Source organism: Athene cunicularia (genome assembly GCF_003259725.1).
Source record: "Athene cunicularia isolate RWA chromosome 4 unlocalized genomic scaffold, athCun1 chr4_part1, whole genome shotgun sequence".
NCBI classification, from domain to species: Eukaryota; Metazoa; Chordata; class Aves; order Strigiformes; family Strigidae; genus Athene; species Athene cunicularia.
Genome location: NW_020799098.1, coordinates 16,571,492 through 16,582,751, shown reverse-complemented (window position 1 = coordinate 16,582,751; position 11,260 = coordinate 16,571,492). Strand labels below are relative to the sequence as shown.

Sequence of the window (11,260 nt, the reverse complement as noted above, 5' to 3'; positions counted from 1 at the left end):
CTCCCTGCCCGCCGCCCTCCCTTCGCTGGCGGCTGGGGGCGCTTCGGCCCGCTCTCGGGCAAGAAGCCGCCGCTGTGGGGCGAAGGAGCCCGGCCGGTGACCTGAGAAGTCACGGACCGATTCAGATGGGTATAACGAAGATGAATGAGGACATCTTAAAATGCATCACTTCCTTCTGATGTCCGAACTCTAAAATGCGTTGTACGTAGGTAGATGGTACATGCAAAGCGTGCAGACCCTAAGCCCCGATGGCATCCCTAGAGAATGCACTAGTTACTAGAGGTAAATACGGGAGAAGCCAAGCTAGCCTAAAAACTCTGCTTTATTCTCAAGTGGTAGCTTTTTTTTTTTTTATTATTTTAACTTTTGAACCTATTTCTCTTACTGATAAACTGAATCACTAGCCAGTGTGTTTCCTTTATATCTACACAACTCGTAAGGCTTTTAAAGAGTAGTATAGAATGTTTGCAACATATTTTTCAATGATGAACCTTTGTGAAAACCAGTGGATTTTTTCTTTTGTTAAGAAATGGATTGCTTGCTTTTCACTTTGGCAGAGAAAATTCATAGCCAACAAATTCATTGCCAACTGTGAAGTCTTATATTTGAAAGAGAGAAAGATACCAGATATCTAAAAGTATACACACTCAAATTTAGAGGCCAGGCTTAAATTGATGGTTGTGGTCTAGAATGTCTAGATTGAAGCAATAAAAGAAGGCTAATCTTTAGTTGTTCATTTCTTGCACCGTCATCAAAAGTGACATCAGTAGTCCTGGTCAGACCTGGAGTTTCATTTCCCATATCAAACAGCACCATACCCAAAGAAGAACCTGTCAAAAAGTAAGTCAAATACAAATTTTTATTAATGATGTAGGTAAGGGTCAGATCTTTCTGTCCTGCTCAAATCAGTTGTTTCCAGTGACATCATGCACTGTACAGTCTGAATTTTATCTCTAGTTATCTTTCAACATGACTTATTTTTGGGTTAAGTTCATAGATCATAAATGTTAATTTTCTGCACCTTCTTAGATTGCTGTGTGTTGTGTTGCTCAGCTACATAACTGGAAAAAAGTAACTTTAAGGCAGTCTTGATATTTATTCTTTTACCTCATCAGTCTAATATTTTCAGTATGTTTTTGTTCTGTGTATTGAAGGTGACAACAGCGATTGGAAAACTTCTTGGTGAAGAAAAGGTGGATGCCATCTTGTGTGTAGCAGGAGGATGGGCTGGAGGCAGCGCCAAAGCTAAATGTAAGCCTTTGGTACCAGCATGCTAGTGAACACATGAATGAAATCTGAGAGGAATCCTTAAAAATCATGGTAATGACATTTGAGATCATCTTTCTTTCTGAGTCCAGAAGAGGACCTGAGCATAAAAGTACAAAATAGCTCAGTAACAATTTCTCTGAGTTTTTACTGTCTGTTAAATTTGAGTTTAGTATTCTCAGTAATACTTTTTGATGCACCCATTTTCATCAGAAAAACCTTGATGCACTTTATGAAGGAGTTCAGCATTATTATCCATGAACTACTGCCGCCATTACTTGTGTCAGGCAAATTATATAAGACAGTGTCTGGGTAGAAATATCAATGTTGTTTCCTGATTCATTGCTTTGTGTAAAACCTCCATTGCCTCCTGCAGCTCTCTGAGTTATTACTGTGCAATACAGTATTGGAAGGAGCTGTCTAATGACCTGAGATGATGCTACAGAAAAAAACCTTCCATTTAAAAAAAAGCTTTTAAACATGTAATATTGGGAATGAAATTTTATGCTTTATTCACTAGTGTAGAGATACAAGAAAAAAAATAGGTTTTCTGTCTGGAGTAAATCTGGTAAAAATGTGTCCTTTTCTTCCCCACTTCCAGTTCGGATGTTACAGGCAAAGATTTCTTTTTAAAGAGAGACAATATGGAAAGACACACATACCACAGTTGCATTACATTCGATTGTTATTAGCGTGCACTGTATTTTAAATAATTTATCATAACCATAATTTACAGTAACATTATTGGTAGGGTGGCAGGTTATCTTGGGATAGGTGGTCAGCCTGGTCCCTGTTATTTACGCTTATTCCATATGGTGTTAGGGAAGTGATTCTTTCTGAACACTAAATCTTTGACGTGGCTAGTGACCATTTTTCTATTCTTTTCCCGTGCAGATATTGATGACAAAAAACAATTATGAGAGTTCAGATCTTGCTTTCATTTGAAGCTATGGGTGTACGTGCCCCTTTAGGCTGCCGCGCCAGCGATTGCACTCCAGTCTGTAGGGGCACTGGAATGCACGCACAGATGCATACATCTTGGATATTCCGTACCAGCCTACTGCTGTCAGACAGACAGATTGTGTCTTGGTTTATGAAGTGATCTGGTGATAAGAAATATTTTTTTGTTCAACTCCTTTATCTCTTGGAGTCTTCTATCTGCATACTAATAAAGCGTAGCTCTCTTGCAGCCAGTGAGGAAGTTAAGAAAAGAGACAGATCATGCCACTACAAGGTGAGATGAGGCTAATGTGAGGGTTTTGAGATCCTTGACATAGATTGAAGCAAACCCTACAGGGTTTTCAGGAACTTGGAAATCTTTGAACCATTAATGGAGAACTAATGGAACTATCTTGTGTTTATTTTTTTTATTTCTGGTAGTGCGAAGGCAGATAATTTCTTAGAATGTATGCTCTAGAGCTGGGGCTCAGACCCCAAACTGCAAGGAAATACGAAGTACATCAATTGATATTTTAACTAATGTGGAAGTAGAAAATGGTAGAAAGCATGTTTCTGTAATCTTGTTGCATAGTGCTGTTGCACTCTGTGTGACAGCAAGGAAATCGAGGTTAGAAGTCTTCTACCTTTTAGGTGATGTCACTAATTCTCTTCTTAATCAGCTTTATACAAAAACTGTGATCTGATGTGGAAGCAGAGCGTTTGGACATCGATTATCTCCAGTCATCTAGCCACAAAACATCTGAAAGACGGTGGCCTTTTGACTTTAATGGGAGCTCAAGCTGCCTTATCTGGAACCCCAGGTAATATGCAATGCATGGTAACTGCTGGGGTGTCGGCAATTACAGCTATCTGTTATCTGAGCATTCTTGTTTGTGAAGCAACAGTTTGACTCCCTGGTTTCTTGGCCAAATGGAAGATTGCTGCTGAAACACTTAAGGAAGGTGTAATTTTACAGGTAGCAATACTGAATCTCTTGAAGCTGGAGTGCAAACAGAATCAGTATTTAACTAATATTTGACATGAGTTGATGAAATGTATTTGGCTCATATATGATACGGTAAAAAAAAGGTCAGAAAATAATGAATAGAAGCACACAGCAAGCTCTAAGTACAGTGTTTAAATAAAGTTAAATCTTGCATTTGTGTTCTGAAAGGCTGAAGTCCTTAATTGCCCAATTTTTCCATTGGTGATGACTCAGCTGATTCTGTTAACTATGCTTGTCCTATTCGTGTTGTGATTCCAGTCTGCTTTTGCTTCAGACATAGATAAGCTTGTTGACTTTTGGCTTTGCCCTTCACTAGCTATTTAATACCAATATTGAGTTTTTTCATCTCCTTGCCAAGTTGGGCTGGATGGAGGAAGAAATCTGTGAGCAATTTAATTTAAAAAAAAAACCAAAAAAACAAAAACAAAAAACAAAAAAAAAACACTGACACACAAGCCCACAGGCAGAGAGAGGAAAGTTTTTGAGACAAATACTCACATTTCCCAATCTTTGATTACTGTTACGTTAATAATATTTTGATGAGACATAGGTACTAAAATTTTAAAACATAAAACATTTATGAATGTTCCTGAAAGCTGTGTCTAAAACTTCAGGAAAAATATACTGTATTTTCTAGTTAATGATTTATCTTCTGTGTGTTTACAGCTGCATCTGGCATAGTTCAAAGATAAAAGGCTTATTTTATGAGAACAAGCAGAAGCATAATTTACTGTGTACTACTGACTGACCATATACAAATGAAAAAAATGTGAACTCTGGCAAACTTTCATGTTTTTAGTTTGGGTGACTTTGGGAGGTCGGGACCACAACACAAGAATCAAACTTGCTTTCATGTTTTGAACTAGCTGGTTTCAATGAGTCTGGATTTTTCTGAAAAACAGCAGTGCTTTGGGCAAACACATGCAACTTATTAACATCAGGAAGAATTGGGAAAGCGTTGTGACTCAACTTTTGCAAATACGACTTTTTAGTCTTGTTACTACCAGCCCTTATGGAAGGAATAATCTTTTTCTTTGTTTGCTGTTAATGTGATTTTTTTTTTTTTCTTTTCCTGTGTGAAAATGTTGATTCACATAATGCAAACTGAAGAATACTGAAAATCATGTAAACAGTTACAAAGTAATCTGACAGTGATGGCTAGGAATAGTAGAAGCATAAAAAGGCTTAAGTAGGTTTGGAATGTTTGGTTTAGACAAGACGGGAATAAGATAGAGATACAAATATTTTTATCATAACAATAAAATAAGTTAGCTACTGCTGCTCACGATTTCTCCTAATAAAAATGGACGTTGTACAATATGTCTAATTGAATATAATGTATGTCTAATTGAATATAATGGAAACACTGCTACAGGGCAAAATTACCTATGTAACTTTGATACGAAATACTTCCTCAGGCACATTGGAAAGGGCTTGTGTACTTATACATATGGGCAGAAAGGCATTCAGCTGTAGTAGACAAAATACATTATGGTTTTTTACATGCTTAATCTGTGTCTGGAATGCTTGGCAGATATATACCATGAGACATCTCAGACCTGTAACACCCTGATTGTCCAGATCTTGTACCTGAGCAGTGTGCCTTATGCTCTCATTCCTGTTGCTCTTACACTGCTAAATACTGTCTGCCTAGAAAGCAACAGTGTTTAGGAACAAGTTTGCTTTACCTGAAGATCGCTTAGTAATTTTCTACCATGAGGATTGTTTTTTGTAGTTTCTTCCGAAGGGTCTGTCAGACTTGGGATGCTGACCAGGTGAGTTACGGTTCTGGAGAGAAGTGAGCAGTATCTGTTTGGTTCCAAGCCTGCAAATACCTTAGTCATATGATTAAAATTAATGGATGATTGCCTTATTAAATTCTATGAGCATCTTCACACTTCCTCTATTAGATTTGTAAGTTTAGCCCTGTAGAACCTGTCCTTCAGGGTACATTGGGGTACATTAACTAAATGTACTTCTAGTAAGCTGCTTATTTCTCCAGTGCTGAGTAAACTGAGTTCTGTGATAGCTCCTGGATGTCTAGTAAGAGATTTCTGTTTTTTTTCTTTTTGCCTTTTTTAATACGTATGTTTCAACATGTTTTAAAAGTCTGATTCCATTCTGGCTGTGGTAAGTGGTCTTAATATTCATCTAACAACCTGAGTTTCTATCATATTACTGACGATTTTGAGAGCTGTTTTGATTGTGCTCTAATTTGCCTGTATTTAATTGTTAGGGATGATTGGCTATGGCATGGCCAAAGGAGCAGTGCATCAGCTTTGTCAGAGTTTAGCTGGTGCCAGTAGTGGGCTGCCGTCTGGTTCTGCTGCTGTTGCCGTTTTACCGTAAGTGGTTGCATAGTTGCCTCTGCTTGTGTTGTTTCATTTAATTACTGCTGTAACCTGGAGTCACGTGGATATGCTTGCAGTGTCCTGCTCACAGTGCACAAACAGCTTCTCAGACCTACTTAGAGTTTCACGGAGAAAGGAGACCTGTTGAGTATATGAACAAATGCAGGTCACCCTGAAAATGGTTAAGTTCTTTTCTTTTGCAAAAGAGTAGTAGGTGTTAGGATTAAAATTTGATTAAATTTTGACCAGTTTAACTGTAGCCATGCATTAACATGTGATTTTTTTTTTTTTTTTTTTTTTCTTAGCTGTGTGATAATAGTAAAGCAAAGGATTACTTGACAGGCCTTGACTTTGTTAAACATGCTTCTTTATAAGGTGCTGTATATCTGTGCTTGATCAGTAAAATTAGGTCACTTTGAGGATCTGTGAAAAGAAAAAGCTGAGCTTGTATATGCCTGTCACAGCTTTCTTTTTGATGAGGAAAGCTAGTAAAAAGTGGATGGCCTAGGAGGTCTTCACTGTATCTAAATTTAACAATTTGCTGCAAAAATGAGAAGTATTTTTTCTTGTCAGGCCCCTATCTAGTTCAGGACCCAAACGTTAAGATTGAAGAGTTCTGTATAGGGATTTGGAACGCTACCTGAATTCTCACTGCTTTGTTTTCCTTGTATACACACACTTAGGCACACTTCTTTGGGTTAGAGAGCAATGGCGTTAGAAGTGTTTGGATAATTGACACCACCTTCCACAGAGCTTTACATACAGGCCCACACCAAGATCACTGGACTTAGGGGCATTCCGCACTTGCATAGTTCTCACACAAAATTCTGTTCCTGAGTAAATTTTTGGGAAAATAATTATACCTTGGATTGTCAACAGCGTCTCAGTGAGGAAGTTGTGAAAAGTTCACCCCTTGATACTGTTGTATGTAGCATAAATATGTATCAGCAAAGTCCAGACTCCCTATGCTTGTGCACTTAATCTCTGAATGTTCAGCTGGAGTGAGGCTGTTTGAAAGCATGGATGTGGTGCCTGGGTGCTATGCAGTACATGTGAACAAGCGTAGCACTGCCATTCCCTCTCTGCATGAGAGCGACTGGAAGGGAGCTTGTGGGCTAAGTGATTGCCTTAGAGGGGGGGATGTTCAGCGAGCCAGGAAGGTGAGGGGTTATAGGTTGAAGCCTTTGGTGTACATTGGAGCTGATGGCTATATGCTGTTAACACATGTAGAGGATGCAAGAGAAATCCATACTGCGTGCTATAAAACTCAAGCATATGTTACAGCAATGAATAGAAGCAGGTGGTGCTCATCAGAGACGTGATGTCTAAATAAAAGGCTTATCTTTTTTATCACAGTGTTACCTTAGATACACCAGCAAACAGGAAATCAATGCCTGATGCAGATTTCAGCTCCTGGACACCCTTAGAATTCTTGGCTGAGTGAGTATCTGTGTGATAGCTAAGCAATTCCTCACTGTCCCTCTTGCTGCTGCATCTTCTTGCATGCTCTTTCTAAATAGTTGTCTTGGATTTGGGTGTTTTTTTTCCTCCATCATCTCCTTATTGTCATGTTTCTAAATCACGTTGGGTTTATTGCATAGGCTTCTTAACTGGAGAAAATGAGGCCACCTCCATCAACTTCAGCATCTCTACAGCAGTTATTCCAACAAGGGAGATAGCCTTAAGCAGTTGGAAGCCAGAGAATCTCATAAAGCCTGTAGACAAATTAAATTGTAGACAGCAGATGCAGGAGACAGTAGTCTGGTTTAAAGGTAAACTGCAAATAGGCACGTAAACTTCGGTGGGATTCTTTTTTTCATTTTAAACACTCTTTACTGCCCAGTCTATGGTGTTAGCTCACTTCTCTCAGCTGGCAAAATTCATGCTCTTGTTTAGAAAAATTTAGTCAAGATTATTTTTTTTTTCCATCATCCACAAAGCCTTGTCCTGAATAATGTTGCAAAATGCTGAAACTTCAACTCTAGCTTACGTAACAGCAGGCTGAGATCGTAAGGCGTACAGTTTCTCATGCCTCTCGGTTAGAGAAGGTGCAGCATTGAGTACTGCTTTCTGTGGTGTGATGGGGAGTAGTGAAGATACTGCTGAGGGCGAGCTGTCAAATAAGGACACAACTGTCTTGCCTCTTTGAGGAAACCAAAGATGAATCTACATTCATACGCCATAAAGGGTTTTACTCTTGCACATTTTTAAAGTCTTTTAGAACTGACACTGAAATTGAATTTGCCTGTTGCTAATTGTTCAGGGATTAGTTTAGTTCTGACATGAGATTTCCTTTTCTTTGTGACTTTTTTGAAGCTGGACATCAGAGTGGGAAATGTATTTTGTTGCAAGAAGCCTATGTAGCTGTTTGTGGCTTTTTAAAAGGTCCCATCAATTGAATTTAGTTGGCCTAAAAATGTTAAAAACCAAGATCTTTAATTTATTGAGTTCCTGAGAATGCTTAGTCAGATGTTGAGGTTTTACAAATTCATTTTTTCAATTTTAACTTTTAAAGTATTTTTTCCTTGTGGGAGAGTTAGGTTGATTGGCTTGTTTTTGTTTCTTGGGTTCTAATTTCCTAAACCTTAAATCCAGCTTTGAAAACTGAAAATCTCACTAAATGTGGAAGAAAAACATCCAGTGTTAAGTGTTGGTAACATCTGCATCTTGGGAAGGGTGCAGGAAATATTTTCCTATGTAGCACTTGAATTTTGTGCCCTGGAAGCCATTGTGTTGGATAGCAGCTGCCATGATGAGATATCCAGCTGTGTCTACAATATTGGAAGGGTTGATAGACCCGAACAATACACTGCACTTTCTGTATTATATTTTGAGTAAGGAGTTTGTATTGCATTTTCATAAGGAGTGTTCTGGTGTGCTACCTAGAATAAGTCCATCTTACTCGGCACCATTTTGGATATGTCAAAGCTTTCTTTGATTCTGCCAAGACCACTTTTACAGTTAAATATCTAAGTGTCATAATGGCTTGTTGGCAGTGTAATGTCTTTAGCAACTGTATTTTAGCCATAAATACATGTTTCTGATATATTCTGTAAAGGCAACTTACCTTCTCCTTCCCCTTTCCAAATTTTTTTTTTTTTTTAACGTGGAAGAAACTTGCCACTTTGGTTTGCCATTTTGACATTGTAAGCTCCTGGCCTTTTCCTTTAAGACAGTCTGAAATCCTGTGTGTGTGCTGTAAAGTCCTCAGGATTTCTCTGGGCCTCTACTCAGCTCTGCAGCTCTGAATCCAGTGATTGCACTGCTGGTTTACAACATACATAGAAATCACTAGAGAGGGCAATAGGAAAAGAAGGAAACGTAATAGGCTTTTATTTTATGCTTCCTGTCAGTATACTTGATAGTAGTATTTATTTTTTTTTCCTCCTCTTCACCCTGTTTTATCCATTTATTTTAAAACAGAACCTTTTACGACTGGATAACAGGAAAGAATCGACCAAACTCAGGGAGTCTAATCCAGGTGATAACTACCGGAGGGAAGACTGAACTAGTTGCAGCAGCACATCTTTGATGTTTGTTGCTTAAGGTGGTGGAACTTCAGCAAAGGAGAAGATATGGAAAATCTGTCTGCCAGTGTAATTTGGATGGTCTTCTGTATCCAGTGATTGCAGTTATGTCATTAATGGAACCACATTTCAAGTAATATTTTGTGCTGTCAGTTGTGAGCTATCAGCATTTATTTACCAACAGGTATTTGTCTCTAAATGAAAGTTGCAGGCTTTGAGGTCTGTAGATGTCCTAATTCTGAGCATTATATGTTGACTTACCTGTTATCTCTGAAATGGGAATTGTTCTTAATTATGTCGTATAATCACATACATAATGGTTGGATTTTCTTCTGTCAGTAAGTGCTTTTGCCAATTTATTGTGAATCTTTCAGTAACCTGTCTGTCTTTCTGTCTGAGAATATAACCCTGCCCCTGCATATTATGTTGGCTGTAATTATAGGAAACATTGCAGTCATATATAATGTCATAGTTTTGTAACATTTTTCTTGTGAATGTTCCACCTGTGTTAATGGAACCATATAGAGATGACTCACTTGAGAAGGAATTCCTAACTGCATTACAGTTTATAAGCTGCTAGCAGGCCTACAGTTGTAGGATAAAACAGTTGTTCTGCCAAATGATTAGTATGTCTTTGTTTTAGTCATGATCGGTCTTTACCTTTTCAAAAAGAAAAGTGCTTTAAAGAAGTACTAGAAAAAGCATACATGCACTTCTATTTGAATATGGTACCTTTTGTGCTAAATAAATGTATATTGTTTTATGTACAAATTTATATTATTTTATGTACGGGACTGTCTCCATCACTGTAATACAGGTATCTGTATAACGTTTTAATCAGTTTAACTGAACTTGCAGTTCAGTTATGGCAAAGGACTTAATTTTTTACTTATTTTGTTCTGGTCATGCTGCATAAAATACATTCCTGTGGTAGAGCTGCAAAAGAACTACTAGCTGCGCATAGTGGCAGGCCTTCAGCTGGAGCAAATGTTTTCTTTAATCCGATTATGTTACATGGTAATACGGTTTGGTTGCGGAGTGGAAATAATTGCCTGTTCTTGAGCATAGGTTTACATGGAACCAGTACTGTCAGGTTTTTTGGAACATCTTGAAAACTGAATATGCAAAGTTTGTACATTCTCTCTATGCACTTTTTATTAACTTTGGGGTTGTGTTGGGGAAGGGTTTACTGCTGTGAGTCAGGAAACCTTTTCCCTGTTCCCACTAGGGAAAGCTCACATGTGCCCATGTCATTTTTAACATGGTCATATGGCTGCATGATGACCTTTTGACCATTTTGTTTTGCTGCAAGCAGAGGTGTAGAGGCGAATTTTTATGTCTTGTCCAACCAGTCAAGAACTGTCAGTTCATGAGGCTGCTTTTGATTTTAAATGGAAGACTTGCCACCATGCTATTTGACCAGCAGTTTCTCCAGGCTGAGTACAGAGAAAAACTGCAACTAATAAGGAATGAAACACTTAAGGTGTCACTCAATTATTCTGGAAAAGAGAGGAGCTGTCATACTACAACCTTACATGATTTGAAGGCTTCTCTTTGCCGAGCTAGCTCATTTCCCAGTTGCTTTCAAGTTGTTTTACAAACATCTATTGCGTTGTGTCTCGGAAACTCCCTGAAGAGAGATCAAACCTTGAAAGGTGAAGGGAGCACCTGGGATAGGTGAACGATAGCACCTGGGATTCCACATGTGCATCTATCCATCTCTATAAGAGCACAGGGCCAAGAACCTAGTGGGTTGTATGGCTCAGGTGTTTTTGTAGAACTTGCTGTGGCAAGAACTTGCTGTGGAGATGATAACACAGCAGATGGGACTAAGATGAGCAGAGAACCTTTTATTTGCTAAGGGCTACAGGGGATTTTCAGTCATCTTTTGTAGATTATGCACACATACCTGGACCTTAATGTCGTTATCACCTTAGAAAAAGGCTAAGGGCTGGTCGTTGGTTGTGTGGAATTAAGATGAAGGTTGTGACTAACCAACCCTGAAATTCTACAGGAGGAAAGAAGGAGAAACCAGGTTTACATTTTGGTAGAGAATAGAAAGTCAGTGAGGTGCGATTAATGCATTTCAGAAGCTAGATTCATGCCTACTCCTTCACTGGAAAGACCATCATGATCGTCCTGGTAGGAAAACCTGAGGCACATCTGTGGTT

At 38.6% G+C, this 11,260-nt stretch overlaps 1 protein-coding gene across 1 annotated transcript; it reads left to right on the top strand.

The window, feature by feature from the left end:
* The first annotated feature begins 1,115 nt into the window (after positions 1–1,115).
* On the top strand, positions 1,116–9,856 carry QDPR (quinoid dihydropteridine reductase). The gene is made up of 5 exons (XM_026847166.1): positions 1,116–1,251; positions 2,886–3,026; positions 5,448–5,556; positions 6,919–7,002; positions 8,986–9,856. The coding sequence occupies exons 1-5, from the start codon at positions 1,131–1,133 to the stop codon at positions 9,092–9,094; spliced, it is 564 nt and encodes a 187-aa protein (XP_026702967.1). The 5' UTR covers positions 1,116–1,130; the 3' UTR covers positions 9,095–9,856.
* The last annotated feature ends 1,404 nt before the right edge of the window (positions 9,857–11,260 follow it).